Source organism: Stenella coeruleoalba, assembly GCF_951394435.1.
Source record: "Stenella coeruleoalba genome assembly, chromosome: X".
NCBI lineage: Eukaryota > Metazoa > Chordata > Mammalia > Artiodactyla > Delphinidae > Stenella > Stenella coeruleoalba.
In genome coordinates, this window is record NC_137152.1 from 82,289,566 (window position 1) to 82,308,657 (window position 19,092).

The 19,092-nt window shown below is 46.5% G+C and overlaps 2 protein-coding genes across 3 annotated transcripts; one reads left to right on the forward strand and one right to left on the reverse strand.

Moving 5' to 3' along the window:
• Positions 1 to 5,803: 5,803 nt before the first annotated feature.
• LOC307180847 (protein ARMCX6-like) lies at positions 5,804 to 8,657 on the reverse strand. The gene is made up of 4 exons (XM_079911375.1): positions 8,546 to 8,657; positions 8,163 to 8,241; positions 7,706 to 7,821; positions 5,804 to 7,399 (listed from the first exon to the last, which is right to left on the reverse strand). Exon 4 carries the CDS (start codon positions 7,248 to 7,250, stop codon positions 6,354 to 6,356), a length of 897 nt encoding a protein of 298 aa, XP_079767501.1. The 5' UTR covers positions 7,251 to 7,399; positions 7,706 to 7,821; positions 8,163 to 8,241; positions 8,546 to 8,657; the 3' UTR covers positions 5,804 to 6,353.
• A 5,262-nt stretch (positions 8,658 to 13,919) lies between these two features.
• Positions 13,920 to 18,712, forward strand: ARMCX3 (armadillo repeat containing X-linked 3). Of its 2 annotated transcripts, none has more exons than XM_079909853.1 (5): positions 13,920 to 14,078; positions 14,605 to 14,684; positions 14,953 to 15,050; positions 15,326 to 15,396; positions 15,663 to 18,712. In XM_079909853.1, exon 5 carries the CDS (start codon positions 15,812 to 15,814, stop codon positions 16,949 to 16,951), a length of 1,140 nt encoding a protein of 379 aa, XP_079765979.1. In that variant the 5' UTR covers positions 13,920 to 14,078; positions 14,605 to 14,684; positions 14,953 to 15,050; positions 15,326 to 15,396; positions 15,663 to 15,811; the 3' UTR covers positions 16,952 to 18,712. The 2 variants fall into 2 exon arrangements, with proteins under 2 accessions (XP_079765979.1, XP_079765978.1); XM_079909852.1 differs by having other exon boundaries at positions 14,990 to 15,050.
• Positions 18,713 to 19,092: the final 380 nt, after the last annotated feature.

Sequence of the window (19,092 nt, forward strand, 5' to 3'; positions counted from 1 at the left end):
ATGGTGGTTTCAGAGCAGGAAGAGTGAAATGCCCACTGAAAATGCACTGTTCAAGCCTCTTCATGGGTCATGTTTTCTAATGTTCAAACTGGCCAAAGCAAATCACATGCCAGGTCCAGATTCAGTGTGGGAGGGGATTATACAATGGTATGGTAACAAGGAGGCATGGTCCATTGGGGGCTCTTACTGTAATATTTTCTTAGAGGTCCTTCTAATTGTTTTTCTTCCCTTATTTGCCTGTATCATACCCTCTAGTTCTTCTAACCTCTCAATTGATTTTAACAAGTCCCCTTTTGTTCACCTACTACCCCAAATCTTCTGTCTTCTTGCTCCACTTTGGTCTGATAAACCAGGGCCTGCTGTTTAGCTGTCGTCTTAAAATTAACCTTTATTCCTTTCCCAAGTTGTGATCACCATTTCCTTGATTCCATATTTACCTTTGACTTGATTACTACCTTCTTTTCTTGGAGTCCATGTTCAAATAATTTCCTAAGAGAAGGTCCACAAGAGGCAAAATTTGTGTACTTTCCGTCCTGAAAACATCTGTATGGTCATCACATACCGATGTGGTATGTGGGTATGTCTGTTTAGAAGTAGAATACTAGAGAAAAGCATATTTTCTAAGAATTTTAAGGCATTTATACATTGTCATATCATATCCAGTATTATGAATAACATGTCTGATGCCAGTCTGCTTGGTAGATGGCTTTATTCCTACCGTTGAGAAATTTTAAGGTCTCCTTTTAATCATTATTATTCTAAAATTTCTTGGCGATATGTCTAGATGAGGGTTTTTTAATTCATTGTATTCGACACAAAATGCAGGTTTCTTTTTAATTAAAAAAAATACAGAGAAGGGGCTTCCCTGGTGGCACAGTGGTTGAGAGTCCGCCTGCCGATGCAGGGGACGCGGGTTGGGACGCGGGTTCGTGCCCCGATCCGGGAAGATCCCACATGCTGTGGAGCGGCTGGGCCCATGAGCCATGGCCGCTGAGCCTGTGCGTCTGGAGCCTGTGCTCTGCGGTGGGAGGGGCCACAGCAGTGAGAGAGGCCCGCATACCGCAAAAAAAAAAAATACAGAGAAAAATAATGAGGTTCTACATATAAATCATTCATAATTAACAACAAACATTAACACTTTTTTGTATTTGTTTATAATTTCTTTATTAATAGACAAAATTAAACTACAAAATTGTTAGGGTCACATTTTCCTCAATCTCTTCCCAGAAGCAAGTAATATTGTAAAATTGATGTGCATCTTTCAGTACCCAGTTTTAATTTTGTATCCAAAATAATATATAGTATTGTTTTATAGTCTTAAAATTATATAAATGGCATTATATTGTATCTTTCTTTAAATTACTTATCTCACTAAACATTAGGTTTCTGAGAATTGTCTAGACTGATCTGTAGAGATCTAGTTCACCTATTTTTACTGCTTTATAAATTCTATTATATAGATAGATGACATATTATATTATTCAAAGACCTACAGCAAATATCAACCTTACTGCTGAAACATCAGACATTAAAATCAGAAACATGACAAGTATGCACTGTATCATCAATACTGTTGCTCTGGAGGTCCTTGACAGTGCAATGAGATAAGAAAAAGAAATGAGCTATAAAATATTGAATAAGAAGAGATAAAACTGTCATAATTTGTAAACTATGTTTGTCTAGTTAAAAAGTCAGAGAGAGGGCTTCCCTGGTGGTGCAGTGGTTGAGAGTCCGCCTGCCGATGTGCCCCAGTCCGGGAAGATCCCACATGCCGCGGAGCGCCTGGGCCCATGAGCCATGGCCACTGAGCCTGCGCGTCCAGAGCCTGTGCTCCACAACAGGAGAGGCCACAACAGTGAGGGGCCCGTGGACTGCAAAAAAAAAAAAAAAGTCAGAAAGAAAAAAGAGGCAAAAAATAAATATAATAAGAGAGTTCACCAAAGGAGCCTGACTGTAGAAACAATGTTCCATCAAGAGCTTTTATACAAACAAGCAAAAATCATTTCCAATAATACTTACTTTTGATGGAAAAAAATATATATAAGTACAAAATTCCAAAGGCACAAAAGACAGAAAAATAAAAATGAGTCTTTTACTGACTTTTCCCCATACAAACCCAATATATCCAAATGGAGGCAAAAAGTGTTATGCCTATAAATGTGTATCACTACACAATTTTATATGATGATTTAAAAAAGATAATTTTTACTAAAATAGAAAATTTAAAATCATACACGACAGAATATATTACATAAAATGTTTATAATAATATGCATAACACAGTGTGCTCCAACTTGTTTTGCCGCACAAAAATGAGGCAATTTTGGTGAGGGAAGAAAACAGTCCCATCTCCCTTGGTGCTAAAGCAGGCAGGGCGGGGGGGTCCCTAAGTTTCCTGTGGGCCAGAGCATGTCCTGAGAAGGTACCTGGGGCAGACGCCTGCTCACAGGCACCAACACAGCCTCCCTGCCAACACACACACCCCACCTGCCACAGGCCACCCAGTGAGCAGAGGGTCCCCGAGTCAGTGAGGGGTTCCTGGGAGAAAGGGTTGTGCCCCAAGAGGAATTCCACAGCAGGCAGCCACAGCGAGGATGCTCAGCTGGGTGCATGAAGGTCCCAGAATGCACCAATTATACCGTGAGAATGGAGTGATAAGTGGTGCTGGGTTAACAGGTTATCCATTTGGAAAAGGAGTCAGGAAATTCCAAGTATATCCCTGAGACAACCCTTTAAGTAGAAAGGTATGAAAGAATTAGGAAACCATATAGGAGACTCCTTTTGTAATTGGGAAGTGGGGAAGGCCGTCCTAAGCCACACGCAAAAGCAAGAGGCAATAAGGGAAAATGAGCCTTCAGGGGAAGAGGAGGTCGTGAGTAAAGTGAAGGGGGAAGCGACAGAGTGTAAGGTGATCCATGCAGCATGAGGAGCAGACAAGGGACTGACTGATGCCCCACAGGACTGTGCTGCAGTGCCCATCACATCTTAGACCAACCGGTGGCCGCTACGAGGAGGTGGGGGGCAGTGCTGCACACAGCTGTCACACTCTTAGCCAAAAGGTGCTGCGGTGGCCCAGCGTAGAGACCGACTTGGTGAGGGCTGTGCCTGTCCCTGGTGACATTTCAAAGTGAGGGGATCGTGGTTGAAACTGCTCTGAGAGTGGCACTAAGGGCCCCCGTGGGGATGCATTGTGTGAGACTGGGTGTACCAGCTGGGAAGCTGGATGTCTGCAACCTTGCCTGCACTTATGGCAGGGAGGGGTGCAGTGGGGGGTCAAATAACAAAATTCCCAGGAGATGTAGCAGGCTGGGAGTTAGTGCAGAAATCAGTACCTACAGGCACAAAGTGTAGACAAGATAATGAGATGAAGAAGAAGGGAATCCAAGGCCCTTTCTGGAGCGCAGTCTGTGGAGGCAGTTCCAGATTTACCAAAGAGACAGCTTCGGCTAGGGCGACCCCATCAAGGCAGGCATCTCCCCACAGAGTGTGACAAGCTCAAGCTTTGATGACCTTGTCTAATGTTTGCCATGGGGAAACCTGGCAAGAAGCTCATTTGGTTGCAGAAGAGAGGTGGGTTAGTTTGTGCTTGGTGGTCCCCTGCTGTTTCATTTTTGAATTAAGCATGGGAGGAGGCACCTTAGTCTTTCCAGTGCTGAAAGCCTCTGAATGTCTTAATCAGGCCCTGACTGGCAGGCATGCGCCCCGCCCCCTGCGCCCCCCCTCCACGCCCCCCTCTGAAGTCCCCCTCCGCACCCCGGTAGTAGGCAGAACTGGGAACTGGGCTCCTGCCCTGGCACAGCAACCAACAAAGGGATGAAGGGCAGACCAGAGCCCTGTGCTTCCACACGCAGGGAGTGTTTTCGGGAGGGCAGTGCCAGCAAATGGAGAAGGGGCTCTTGACTTGGGCCAAGACCACACCGTGGAGACACATCAATGCTGGCAGGCTGCCCTGTGACAGAATTGCTCAGGAGATGGGCAGAAGGTCTCCGAGGTCCTCCCTGCGATAGGAGTCAGCTGTGGCCTGAAAGTGCCAAATGCCTGCCTCAGAGATGGTGGGCCTACTACCTGTGGCAGGACTCAAAACAGGGGACTCGGCAGAGTGCAGAGCAGGAGGGAAGCACGTGTTAATTTGGGACCCCGAGCCAGGAGGAAGGAGAAATGCTCTGCCTTTGGGCTGAGATTACAGAGGCTGAGCAGTAAGGTGTCGCTGAAGACACCATCGGCCAGCAGGCTCCACTGGGACAAGTGCATGCAGGGCTGCCCGCAGGGCAATCCTGCGTGGGAAACAGACTGCCCAGCCCACCTGAGGCTGGCTTGGGAGAAAGGGGGGACCACGTTAGCAGCTCTTTGGAAACAAGACAGAGCCCCAGAGCCAGCAAACAAAGCCCCAGCGGGGTGAACGTTGCTGCGGGTGTGATGTTGCAGCAACCACAGTCACATGCTGGCCCATCAAGGCAGCAGGGCCTGGGAAGGGGCAGAGTCCCTGGCAGGCACCCGTGACTACTAGTCAGCCCAAACTCTGGGGTGGATGAGTACAAGCAGGAGAGTGGCAACCCACCTGCTCCCCAAACTCCAGGAGACGGGAGGAAAAAATTGAAAAAAAAACCCTAAAAATTTGAAATAAAACTATGCTCTATATGGAGGAGGGCAGTCAGAAGGCAGAGCACTTGTACACAGCTGATGCCCAGGGAGCAGTGGCCCAGAGTCACATCCCAGGGAGACCAGGAGAGGGCACCGAGCTCAGAAGCAGCACCGCCCAAAGGAAGCTTCTTGTCCCCTCTGTTAGCCAGGGCTTTGAGGAGGAGAACCATTTCAGGACACATCAACAACACGCAGGGAACCTGGCTTTGGTGATGCAGGGGCTGAGGCTTGCTGGGAGGGGTCTGTAAATGTTGGGAGGGGGTGGTGGAATGAGTTGCCCAGATTCATGGAGTGGTTCAGTGTGCAGGGCTGTGTTCTTCCTTTCCTCCAAGGGGTGCCAGGGGCTTGGATGGAGGGCATGAATATGTCTCCTGATGGATGGACCAGCCATGGCCATGCCACGCCCCTCAGCATCTGCCCTCCCACCCCTTCGGGGATTCACGGAGGCCTCCACTGTCCCCTTCCTGGATCCCACAGAAGTACCAGGGATAGGGCAGAAAGGAGGTTCTGCCCTTCCTTGGCCAGAGGAAGCAACGGCCAAGCCTTTTCACTCGGCCAGGAATTTGAGCTTGGCATCCCAAGGAAGGGAGGGGGCCTGGAAGTAGGTTTCACAGCTGCTTCTCAGGAGAGAGAACAACACAAAGCAGGCACTCAGCAAGTAGCAACTGTTCCTGCTATAACTGTGCACTAACTTGTGCAGGGATGGGTTGCCCTGTGGCCCCCAAGGATGTGTAGACAAAACCTCAAGGATACTGACCTTCCTCTCTAAGAGGCCAGCAGGCGAGGAAAGACAACTTCATCGAGGGAAGGATTCCTCTGCATCAGGCACTGTGCTGCCTGCTTCACAGGTGCTGTCTCCTTTAGTCCTCCCAGCAGTCCTTCTTAATTCCACCCTCCACCCCATTCCCCTGCCCCAGCCCCGCCCCCAGCCCCTTCTGGAAGCTTATCCTGAACCCTGCAGCCCATCTCTTCCACTGCCTCCTGTGGGCACTGCTAGGCGGACATTCTTCAGGAGCAAACGCCCCAGTTAGTTAGCACTGATCATGTATTTTGGGCTTCCTCTTCACGCAGACTATAAACTCAAAGACAAGTACCATGTTCTCGTTTTTGCCAGCTAAAGCACACAGCTTTATTGGTGATACATAAAAATGCAGACTTGGTGGACGAGGCTGAGTCAGTACAACTCATAGAAGGGGAGTGTACATTTTTTGCTGAACAGGTTTACCATCCATAGGCTCGTGAAGAAAAGAGAGTAAATGAAAAAGAATTCAACCTACGCAGCAACCAATGCATTTTCGGCACAAGCTCCCATATGGGTCTGGTCTCCACAAGACGGTCCAGCTTAGACAGGGAGACCACCACAGGCAAGGCATCCCTTGTCAGGCTAGAAAATGTTGTCCTTTCACCACACAGCTGAAATGATCCCTTTACCACAGGAAGAAGGCCGCAAGGGAGCAATTTACAATGCGCACTGCCTGCAGACTGCAAAACCAAGAGGTTACTCAAAGCTCTGTGGGAACCCCTGCCTGGCCAACAAGAGAGTGGTCCTGGATTTAGCAAGTGTAACTTTCACCCAGAGATATGGCTACTGGCTAAGGCTGGATCTTCAATAGCACCCACTGCAGAGTCTTTGATTGAGAACACAAGTGTGTGGTTCACTGATCGGGTTTTGGTTCGGGGTGGATCAGTCCCATCCTGTTGGAGGGGGCCATTTAAGAGGCCGGGATTTCTGGGAGAAGCTGTCTGTTTGCGTTCCTGATAAAGAGGGACAAGAAGGAGAGCAACATCTGGGCTCCCAGCAACTCCCCCGCCAAGACTGGCTTTTCAGACAAACCCATCAAGGGTTTCACAACGTGCCCCTCAGCACATTCACTTCCCTCTGGTATCAAAGGAAACTTCAAGTCTGAAACGGACTTGGCAAGCATGTTATTAATAACTGTCATGATTATTAACAAATTTAATCCGGCCTGCTGCAGAAATGAGTTGCAGCAAAGTGACACAGTCTCCCGACACACTTCGTTGATGTACATCTTAATCTGGCCCTGATTTTCAACACTGGCTTTCAAGTTATCCAGGGCACAGAAAGCCTCAACAGCAGGGTCGGGAATAGGGATCGTGTTTCCAGCAATGGAGAGGCTGGCCAAATGACTATTGATATCGTGGCTAAATGAAAAACCAGTGTCCCTGGGCTGAGCTAACAACACTTTTCCCTGAATGAAAGGGCACTTGGACAGGCCAAGAACACAACTGAAATTTTTAAAGCTTTGAGCACTCCAAGTATTTTTACGTTCATAAGGGAATGGGCGCTGTTTTACCGGATGTGTTCGGTTGGCCTTGCCCCCACCTGCAGGCCTGTCCTCGGTGCCACCAGGGGCCCCAGGTTCATTCCAATCCCCATCCTCACTCCAGGGCCGAGCCATAGTTGTGAAATCAAACCAAATCTCGGGCTCCTCCTCGTCAAGCTCCTGTTCATCATCCCATTCCTCCTCCTCCTCCTCCAACTTCTCACTGTCATCTCTTCCTATGGTTAGTTTGTAAACGCAGTAGCAGGCACCTGCCCCAATCATCAGTCCTGCTGCCATCCAACCCACTTCCCGAGCCCGGCCCATGCTCAGGTCCGTGCCAGCCTGGGGGCAGGACAGGAGAGGGCCTTGCTCCACCTGAATGAAGAGTGTTCTTAAGGCTCCACCTGAATGATGGTGGAGGGGAGACGTCTTCAGTCTATATCCCAGGCTCCTGAGGCTCTCTTGTGATGAATCTACGGGTGAAAAATAACATTAGGACTTTGGGCTGTGCCTGGATTTGTGCCTCACCAGGCAGACAGAGTGGAGTTTGAGTTCTGGTTGAGAGAGGTGGATTATTTGGCAACTATTTCTTTGTTCTTTTCTGTCATCCTCTGTCTACCCTCAGGACCGACCATTTCTCTTCCAGGGCCTACAGAGAAGGGCAGGAGGTGGGGCTGGGCTGTGACAGCCAGGAGGGTGACAGGAGAGGCTAACCCTCAGGTAGTCTCCTCCACCACACCCCCACCCCCAAAGACTCAGAGGCAGTCTCTCCCACCAACCTCTACCAAAGTCAGGTAAATTCCTTCTCCTTCTCTTGTCTTCTGTGGTCAGTGCGCCTTCCACAGTGATTGACGGACAGACAGTCTGGCAGAAGGACAGATGGAAAGACAGCCGCCTTTGGGGAAGTGAAAGTGTAGTGGATGGATCAGTACTGAGAACACAGGTCCCAGTACTCGCTTTTCTGAATTTCCAGCCTTTGAGTTTAAAATATTTCTCACACCCTCCTGACTTTCCTAACGCGGGCTTCCCCGCCCCACCCCCCTTGGCGTCCGCCATTTCCCCAGCAAAGGCCGCCACACCCCTTTCCCTGCACTGAAATGGGAGGGGGTGTGGAGAAAGAAGGGGCCGGGAGGGGGCGACTCGGACCCGGCCCGCACCGATCCCAGCACCCCCTCTGCGCCATCCCCACCGCCACCCCCACCCAGGGACCAGGGCTCATCCCACCTTCACACCGACCTGCACGGTCCCAAGGCACTTTGGTCCTTCGCTCGCCGCGACTTTCCCCAGCGACCTACTGGCCAACAGATCTACAAACCTGCAGACAGACGGGGGACCGAGGGGACGGAGTGCTTGGTGGACGGAGCAGCACTCGGGACACGAGTGCCCTGATTGTGGAACCTTTCTTTCCTCGGAGTCTCTGTACCAGCCATTCACTCCCCTCACCCGCCGCCCGAAGTCCGCCAGTTCTCTCTACTAAAATGGGCATGGGGGGGGGGGGGCGGCGGTATTTAGAAAGTAGGCGAGAAGGGGACACAGCCCCCATCGGCCCGAACGTGGATCCGTGGCGCTCTTGGCCTTCTCCCATCCCATCTCCCTCCAAGCAGAGCCCACGCTCATACCGATCTGCACGGTCCGGGGCTACTTTCCTTCTTCCCTCACACGCCTGCAGTGTGATAGGGGGCTGGTACCCAGACGGAGGCGACTAGCAGTACTTCTGCTCTAGGCAGCTCTTGGTCACGTGACGACCACGTCACCAGTGAGCTCTGGCCCCCAATTTCCACTCCCACAAGCAGTGCGGCAGGCGCCAGCCTGCCCCGTACCTCCCCCCATCACACTGGGCCCTGTCACTCTTTTCCTCTGTAACAATACCAGAAACCAGAAGTGACCGTGGCTCTCTGGTGTTTGCCTTTGCCTTTCTCTAATTACAGGAAGGGGCAGCATCTTTTCCTGGGTCTATCATTACTTATACTTCTTTTTGGGGAAATGTCTTATCCTTTCCTTGGCTCTGAAGTTCCTGTCCTCTCTTTCTTAATTTTTACCCTTTCCCACAACCAGTCTCTGCACCAAAATTAAGCGGAGGGGTGGGGAAGAAAAGCCCAAGTAGCAGTGAGATTTTTGTTAGTATTTTTAATATATTTATGTTCGCTTTCGTCGGCCCTTCCTTTTTTTATTTTATACACTATTTTGTAATCAGAAAATACAAATATATATATATATACGTATATATAACAAGATTTCCTAGTTAATAAGGAGGCCTCATCGATTTAAGCTAATTTATACCACACTGAAAATATTTTCTTCTGACTGCACAGGAAATAGCAGCTTTCAAGCAGTATATTAAAATTTAAAAACATATCATTACAAACAAAGCCAGTGTGCTTTCAATATGATTTATAAATTGACGGATAAAATGAATCTATAGTGAAGTGGTCAGTGCTTTAATTGTGACCAGTTTAGTTAAGTGAACCACTATCCCTTCTTCCTGGCTGAACTCCTGGTGTTAGGCGTCACACGATTGAGATCGTCAGAGGGGACTGCTGGATGGCTTTCATTCTGGCTTCAAAGGACAGACTTTCTGCAGACCCCAAATTTAGATGAATCTTACAAATTAGTAACTTCACAGATGAGCTTGCTTTTCATTCAAATGTCTTTATTTAAATCTATTCTGAAGTTTCATGGTGTAACCTATAAATCATCCAGAAATTAGAGGATTCCCTGCTATCCCATTGATGAAAATGAGACTTGGTAGATGGAATTTTCATTTCATCATTACACTGGAGAAATATCTCTGGTATCTGTCATTCGTGCACTGTATGTCCCCCTAGCAGCGGCTAGTGTCCAGCATTTTCCAGTGGAAATAGTAGTTAGAGTCTGTGGGTGACTGTAAATCACTGCGACAACCCTTGAGATCCGTCATTTTTCTCTCACAAAAGGCACGGTTTACAGGATCCCAAGCAGTCGCCAGGGGAAAGAGTCCTTTCCATTCCCTGCCTTCTGTTACAATTTTACTGCACCACCCATACAAGCCCCTCAGAATAATCCCAGAACTCAGGGACAAAGTATGCAGAACTTAGTCCCCAGACATTCAGCTGTCCCCGGTGGGGAGTCATACTCTAAATATAGTCCCTTCAGGCAGCCTCTTTCTTAGAACGCTGAAATCTGACACCCCAGCAGGAAGCTCCCTGTGTGAGGGGCCCCAGTGTGGGGGAGGCCCTTTCAGGAGGTGAGCCAGGAAGCCCAGAGTGCCTTGCTGGTGAAAATTCAGAAGTCAAGAACATGTCACAGCTTTCTGGTCTTCCTCAAACTTTTATAGACCAAACAAACCAGTATTACAGCTCATCTCTCTAAACCCCTACCTTATTTGTTTTGCCATCATCTCCTTACACCATTCTTTTCATTGCCCTTTATTTGCTTCTCCGAGGCAAGTGAATTCTATTTATGAAACCTTACTAACAGAACTCGCAGATTCAACTGTTATCATTCAATCTTTGGCTGCTAAGAACTTATATAAGTGGCTTTTATTTATTTTGAATATATACATTAGAAAGAACTAAGGAGTATGTAAAGCTTAAAAGAGGCAGGTGCTTCAGTGTCATTGACGTGGCTTTCCAGTAAGAACTCATTCTCACAACTCAGCCAGCCTTCAAGGACAAAAGCTCCACTCTTACTGCTCCTCATTAGTAAAAAATATCTCTCCCCTTTGGTATATTTTTCAGTTATTCCACTGTATAACCCCTGACCATCATTCTCCCAGGCTGTCAGAACTTTTCTGTTTGGATCCACTCCCTCTCTTAAACTTCCTAAACCCCATGGGAATGATAACACTTTCAGTTCTCTTACTTTGTAATTTTGACCCACAATTCCTACCAAGGAACCTGGAGACTAGCATTTTTTTAAAAATTATTTTATTTATTTATTTTTGGCTGCGTTGGGTCTTCATTGCTGCACGCGGGCTTTCTCTAGTTGCGGCGAGTGGGGGCCACTCTTCCTTGCGGTGCGCAGGCTTCTCACTGCGGTGGCTTCTCTTATTGCAGAACACGGGCTCTAGGCGCGGGGGCTTCAGTAGTTGTGGCACCCAGGCTTAGTTGCTCCACGGCATGTGGGATCTTCCCAGACCAGGGCTAGAACCCTTATCCCCTGCACTGGCAGGCGGATTCTTAACCACTGCGCCACCAGGGAAGCCCGAGACTAGCATTTAAAATCTACTTTTCTCTCCGTTATAAATCCACCAACAAATATTTATTTAAGGACATGCTATTTGCCTGACATAATATTTCAACAGCAAAAATGGAAAATCCTTAAGCAGTTTTTCAGACGAGCCTTCAAAAGACTATGTGAAGCCACTGCCAGAAAGAACCTTTTGGCTTAAATCAGTATATGGTCACATGTGATGTGTGATTTATAAAGTATCCAAAAGCAGAAAAGGATCAGCAGATGGTAACACTAATGGAATTTTGGAGGGTGAAAAAAATAAATTATAGAAGATTGTTATCTTAAAAAGCTGTATTACTTTTTGTATTGTGTTATTTGTTTTTGTGTTGTGTATTAGTTAATTTTGTTTAATTGCAAGCAACAGAAAGCAAACCTGTTTAACTTAAACGAATGTTGAAGACCAGCATCAGCTCTGAGGTGTCTAGGTAGAAGGAATTGATATATGGTCTTTTCAGGATGCCATACTTCCACTGATTTTTGGTTTTCTATCTCTGCTTAAGGTTTAAATTTCAGTAAGAGAGTATTGAGTTGGTCTGTTTTGGGCACAATGCCCACCCTTTTGCTGGGGAAAATGACAGGGCATGTAAAATGTAAAATGCACTTCCTTTCTTTTCCCAGAGAGAAATGTAAACTGTTTCAGATGTTATTGTTGATTTGCAGGAGACCTTTAACTACTTTGGATATGAATCCTTTGTTCAGCTGTGACTGAGGTGCTGGGGGCCTATTTGCCACAGCATGCTTTAGTTTTCACTTTCACATTAAGTGAACGTTGTAGAGGTACAATTCTGAAATGGTGACGCACAAGGCTGTCTTCTAAGCTAAAGCTACTTGGCTTCCCTGACAAGATTGTAGACAAGGTTGCATCTACAGTTCAGTCTTGTTCTCATCCCTTCATGATCAATACCTGATTTTGTCTGTACGATGAGAGCAGATGCCTCTGTCAAGGAAAGACTCCCATTCAAAGAGACATACATAAATCTATATCTGAATGCCCAAACCCATGGATCTTTGCATTCTCTCCATGTAAGAAGGCCACAAGGGAAGCTAAGTCTCACAAAGGAATGACAACTGAAAAATTTATCCTGAGAAATACAACCTTCAGGGGTACTAGAGGTTTCTGTCAGTTTTACCAGCTCATTCTCTCCCTGTTGACAAGCTACTCCTTGGGAAGCCACAACCTCAGAAGGTTGTGTGGTGAGCCTGAAGTCAGAGCAAGGGCATTGGTGCATGTTAAGAAGAGTCTCTCAGCTAAGAAACTTGAAGTACACTTATGCATCACGGGGATGGCTCTGCCAAAGAAAGCTCTTTTTTCCATTCATCTTCGCCAAGACTCCCTCTCCTCCAGACAGTGCTTGGGTGGGAACTATCAACACTTTCCTCTGACTCTCCTTTTCATATATTCCTGTGCTTAAATAAGCCCCCTTGTTGCACATGATCTTTCTCCAAATACAGAATCATATAGTTGATTTGGTTTCTGCTTACTAAATTTCAGTCATATCCTGTTCACCTTAAACGTACACAGTGTTGTATATCAATTATATCTCATAAAACTGGAAGAAAAAAATAAATTTTAGTCATATCCTAGTACTGTCTTCCAGAAGTTACATCGATATGAATTTCCCTGGAGTTTTGCCTGTTCCCCAACTTCCCAGACTCTTGATTTACTCCCATATGGTCTGTGGATCTTAAAATTTATACTCAGATAATAAACTTATATCTTTAACATTAGGGCATATCCCACTGTAGACCCCGTGTTCTGACATTATTTTATTATTTTTCCCACTCTTAAATAGTTTTCTCATTGCTGACAGATGAATCATTGAGTTCATCAAAGCAGTCAGTGAAAAGGTTTCACACTAATTGCTAGATTCCGAGTTCAGCAAATTTTGTCTTGGTCTCAGTGTTCCTCTAACACCTATTTCATTTAAAGATGATACTATTTGTATATTTTGTAATGTTCTTTGTCTGCCACTCACTTTGTCAGTGTGCGTGCCCCTCTATCTGACAGACATCCACAACATAGTTGTGATTTCTACTCAACCTTTTCTGTATCAGTGGCTTCTGAGGTCTCCATGCCTCTTCCCTGCTAACTGATGGGAGTAAAAGTCTACTGTTTAGAAGACTGGCCTAGTCAGAAGATTTATGTATCCTCAGACACACTGATGAGCTCATTCAGGATTGTGTTATGTGCTAGGCCCCAGAAGACATTAAGATTGCTTTGAGTGAAGTGTGTAACACTCCCTGCAAGTGAGAAAATGTGGGACTTTTGGAGGCCATCACCCAACATCACTCTCCAACTCCCACTCTTTTTTTCTTTCTCAAATGAAAATAGCTTTACAGCAATTCTTTTCTCATAAAAAGAATGTAGGCTGGGGGTGGGAGAGGGCAGAACTGAAAGAACAAAAAAGCATTAAGAAAGAAAAAACCACACTCACTCCAGGTCTCCTTTTCTGATGGCTTTTTCTTTTCAGATCTGGGACTAGATTTCAGAGGAAACGGTAGACATTTGTAGCTGGAAGGTGGAAGGAGAGGTTGCTGCCCCAGGAGCCTAGGGAAGGAAGAGGCAATTTTTCAAAAAGTACAAGTGGCCAGTAACCCCAGGGGAAGATGCTGTCCCTTTCTGGTAATCAGAGGAAGGCAAACACAACTACAGGGAGATGGGATTAGCAAAGAAGAAAGAGTAACAAGGCCTGATATGGGGGAGGGAATGGAGGGGGGCGGGCCCTCTTCTGCCGCACTGCTGGTGGGAGGGGAAATTGGGGACCCGAGTTGGTGGATGACGTAGCTCTCACGTGACCAAGAGCTGACGTGTGCAGAAGTCCTTCTTGTTCTGGTCGTTGTTCCCGTCTGAGTACCAGCTCCCCATTGCCCTGAGGGCGAGCGGGCCTGCAGCAGAGGCAAGAAGGAGGAGGAGAAGGAAATTGTCCCGGATCCCTGCAGGTCAGTGCCTGGGAGATTCCAGAAGGTGGGGGTGGCCGAGGGCGCAGGGCGGAGACCGTCGCGAGTCCTGGGGCGCCTCCATCGTCTCTCCCACTCGCCGCCGGCTTTCCAAGACATCTGTCCCGCCCGCAGCCCATTTCGTTGCTGCGAAATGGTGAGCAGCGGGGTGTTTGGGGAGGAGCTCAGAGATTGGGAGGTGGGAATCTGGTGGAACCGAGGCCATAATCTGGAAAGGGAGCTGCGGCCTGGGTGTTTGCCCCCAGTACTCCAGGACAGTGCCGGCGGGGAAAGGCTGGACATGGGGAGGCGGGGGGTGCAACGTGATGTGTCAGCAGAACCCCGAGAGGGGTTATAGGGGTGGGAAACCTTTGACAACCAGGCCTCCGAATTAGGAAAGAGTTTTCTGTTCTGGGGACCGGTCCGTCCACCAAGCACTCGGTAGCGGCTGTTTCCAGTTTTTCTGTGACTGTGTCTTCCTGACCATGGCTCTGTGTTTTGTGGGTCCGAGCCTCTCCCGGGTTGCCAGTCTTTCCGTAGGTTGCGGCACTACGCCAGGCTAGAGAAGAGGAAGGAAATTAACCCCGATCGGTGAAGGTCGATTTGAGGGTAAGACCAAATGGGGACCCTAACCGGGGCGGTGGTGGGGGTGGGGAGAAACCAGAGATGGCAATAATCTAGGTTGGGTTTGAGTCTGAGTGTGTTTCTTGCACTCCCGGGACTGTGGCGAAATGGCGTGCGATGTGTGTGTGTGTGTGTGTGTGTGTGTGTGTGTGTGTGCGAGCGCGCGCGCGTGTGTCGCGGGGGGTGGGGTGGGGGAGAATGACAGAAGGGAAACCTATCAGATAGTTTGTTCATAATCCTCTTCTCTCAACAGCATTTAGTCCCCATGTTTTCGATCTGTCATCCTGCAGGTCTGCTGTAGCAGGTGGCACCACTTGAAAAGAGGGAGGAAGTTTCCTCAGATCAGTAGAGGTCGGTGTGGGCGTGGGGGCTGCTTGGAATGGGGGAGGGGTTGGAAATCGCCCGCGGTTGGACAGGCTCACCCAATCCTACCTTATTTCCCTAACATCCCTCCCATTTCAGGCTAGGGAAGGGGCAGGCACATGCATGTTTTGGATGGCATAGAGAGGTTTTGTTTTGTTTTGTTTTTTTAAATCTGACAACCTAGATAGGTGAATCAGGAAAGCAAGGAATGAACAGTCAATCCATCAAGGCTTCAGTTCTCACTGGCTCTGGTCTCTCTGCAGATTGCAAGGGTTGTTGGGCGTGGCACACCTCCAGGGGAGGGAAGAAGGGGCAAACTGCCTGTCTGAAGGAGGTTAGTGCAAGGTGCCACTCCCTGGGAACACCCGAGGTTGGGGTGGCTGAGGGCCCAGCGGACTATGGGCTCCGTTGCCTTTATCTAGGCTTGGGGAGGGGGTGGACTGCGGAGGGTAGGGGGAGAGTGAAATGAGGAAAGAATTTGTTAACAATCTACATTTCCTGCCAAGAACTCATTTACTTATCCCTCTGTGCAACTCTCTGCATGGGACAACACAAGGAGAAGAGAAACTCAAACCCCTTTTCCTTCCTCCACCCCCTAAGGTCCGCCTCCAGAATCAGCTGTTGTGGCCTTGAAGAGGCTGAAGACAATCATCCTCCGAAGGCCTGCACCCAGGCCAGGCCCATAGCCCTCCTCCCCCAGCCTGTGACTACTGTGTTCCTTGGTCCCTGATATCGTCAGGGACGATTGCATGGGCTACGCCAGGAAAGTAGGCTGGGTGACCGCAGGACTGGTGATTGGGGCTGGCGCCTGCTATTGCATTTATAGACTGACCAGGGGAAGAAAACAGAACAAGGAGAAAATGGCTGAGGGCGGGTCTGGCGACATGGATGATGTTGGGGACTGTCCTGGGGCCAGGTACAATGACTGGTCTGATGATGATGATGACAACAGTGAGAACAAAGGTATAGTATGGTACCCACCTTGGGCCCGGATTGGGACTGAGGCTGGGACCAGAGCTAGGGCCAGGGCAAGGGCCAGGGCTACCCGGGCTCGTCGGGCCGTGCAGAAAAGGGCTTCCCCCAATTCAGATGATACTATTTTGTCCCCTCAAGAGTTGCAAAAAGTTCTTTGCTTGGTTGAGATGTCTGAAAAGCCTTATATTCTCGAAGCAGCTTTAATTGCCCTGGGTAACAATGCTGCTTACGCATTTAACAGAGATATTATTCGTGATCTGGGTGGTCTCCCGATTGTTGCAAAGATTCTCAATACTCGGGATCCCATAGTTAAGGAAAAGGCTTTAATTGTCCTAAATAACTTGAGTGTGAATGCTGAAAATCAGCGCAGGCTTAAGATATACATGAATCAAGTGTGTGATGACACAATCACTTCTCGCTTGAACTCATCTGTGCAGCTGGCGGGACTAAGATTGCTTACGAACATGACTGTTACTAATGAGTATCAGCACATGCTTGCTAATTCCATTTCAGACTTTTTTCGTTTATTTTCAGCAGGAAATGAAGAAACCAAATTTCAGGTTTTGAAACTCCTTTTGAATTTGGCTGAAAATCCAGCCATGACTAGAGAACTGCTCAGGGCCCAAGTACCATCTTCACTGGGTTCCCTCTTTAATAAGAAGGAGAACAAAGAGGTGATTCTTAAACTTCTGGTCATATTTGAGAACATAAATGACAATTTTAAATGGGAGGAAAATGAACCTACTCAGAATCAATTCAGCGAAGTTTCACTTTTTTTCTTTTTAAAAGAATTTCAAGTGTGTGCTGATAAGATTCTGGGGATAGAAAGCCATCATGATTTTTTGGTGAAAGTAAAAGTTGGAAAATTCATGGCCAAACTGGCTGAGCATATGTTCCCAAAGAGCCAGGAATAACTTCTTGATTTTGTAGTTTAGAAGCAACACACATTGTAAACTACTCCTTTTCTCCACCTTGTTTATATGGTAAAGGAATCCTTTCAGCTGCCAATTTTGAGTAATGAATATCATATTGTATCATCAACGCTGATATTTATCTGAGTTGGTCTTCAGGTCTAAGCTGGATGAATGAATATCACTACCTGTTCTGAAAACAAGTTTGTTGCTTTTTATCTCACTGCCTAGATTGAAATATTTTTACTATTTCTTCTGCACAAGTGACAGTGAACCAATTCGTCATAAATAAGCTCTCTCCTGTCATGGGCATTGACTTAATTTGTATATCATCAATAAAGTTGTGTGCTAATGCTGGAAAAAAAAGAAAGAAGAAAAAGAAACCATCCTTGTCTTTTGGTTTATAATCTAGTTGGAGAGATAAGAAACATACAAACAAAAATATAACAATATCTCAAGCATATAGTCATCGTCAAATATGTGCGTTCAGAGCACAGAGGAAGCAAAGGTTTCTGTGGGATACAATAGTCAGCTACAGATTTATGGAGGAAGTGGCCATTTAAAATGAGTCCTCTATGGGATAGGTAGTTAGGGCATTCCGTATGATGGGAGTGACGGGGGACTGGTGTGAGAAAGGCATGGAGGTAGGAAGTCTTCCTATGACAGTAAGGGGGAGACTAGTCTGCTTAGAGTGGAGAGTGTAAGGATGGGAAGTAAATAAATTTGGAAAACTGGCTGAAGCCAGTTTGTGGAGAACTGTTTGAATATTATCCCACTGAACACTGAAAGCCAGTAAATAATTTTGACTAGAAAGAATAATTGGAATTCATATAAAAGTTCCTCTCTCACCCACTGTGCAGTGTGCTTGAGGGTGTGGCAAAATGGATCCTTTCAAACCCTGGTGGTAGGAATGAGCTTACACTGGCTCAAGGTTTGTGGAGGGCCATTTTGTAATACATATCATAAGCCTTAAAATATGTAAACCCTTTGTCCCAAAGAAATAACTGATTCATTGGCCAAAAACTGTATGTACAAGGCTGTTCATCCCAGCAATGTGTAAAATAGTAAAAACTGGAACCAACTTAAACAATTTAGCACACTGGATTGGTTAAATAAATTAAAGAATATTCACACGGTATAAGATAAATATGTCACTTGCAATCCATATTGCCAGGGAACGATATTCATCATGCATTGTTAAGTGAGAAAGGTAGGTTAGATAGCAGTATTCATAGTATGATTCCACTTTTTTGAGAATATAAGACGTTTAAGTAGACACTAAAAACTCTGGAATTACAGACACCCAAATAGTAACAGTGGTTATCTTTGGGTGGAAGGATAGAGTAATCTTTACCTTTTTACTTTTTATTCATCTATGTGTTCTTATTTATCTAAAACAAATACTGATTTTTTCAAAAATTTTTGAAAAAGAAGTGTTGGGAATGGAGCAGGTGATTGGAGCATGTACTGAGTGGAAAAAATATTTAGATTAAACATGAGATGGGTTGAAGTTTTCTCTCTGAAATAATAGATGAGTGCTGAAGATGGGGCTCGTTGTGAGGATTAAATGAAGTAATACATGGGAAATACTTAGAATGTTCTGGCACATAGCAGTTAATTAAGAAAAGTGAGCACGCTTAATTCCCTGGAATTCAAGGTTGATAGCTTTTTTGGTTGACCTTTGTTTCGCTGGGGGCATTCTTCCACATGTCAGCATCATTTAATAAATAATAACAACAATAAAGTTTAGCACTTATTAAGTGACCACTGTGTAGAGTGATGTCATTCCTGCAAGGCAACTGTTACAATAATTTCTCAAAGAAATAGGGTTTTCTTATTTCTAAGGACACAAAGTGTTTCATCAGACATGATCTCACCCGCCCTCACAACATATTCCTAGTCAGTTTGGAGATCTTATCCTGCTTTATACATGAGGCCAGGAAAGGGTAAAATGTCTGTTCAGTTATGATCTGGTTTTAGCCTCAGGCTTCCATATACTTACTCTAATGTTGCCTATAGTCGACAAAAGGACCAAGGACTGGTTAGCTTAAAGTTGTTGGGTATGGTGACCCTACTGAATCATGAACACGTGGGGGCTAATTTGACATCATTTTTAAGGATGGGATGAGGGTAAAGGGAACTAA

What these genes read in the sequence shown, in the direction of transcription:
- ARMCX3 (XM_079909853.1), top strand. Translation starts at nt 15,812, where the DNA reads ATGGGCTACGCCAGGAAAGTAGGCTGGGTGACCGCAGGACTGGTGATT.
- LOC307180847 (XM_079911375.1), bottom strand. Translation starts at nt 7,250, where the DNA reads ATGGGCCGGGCTCGGGAAGTGGGTTGGATGGCAGCAGGACTGATGATT.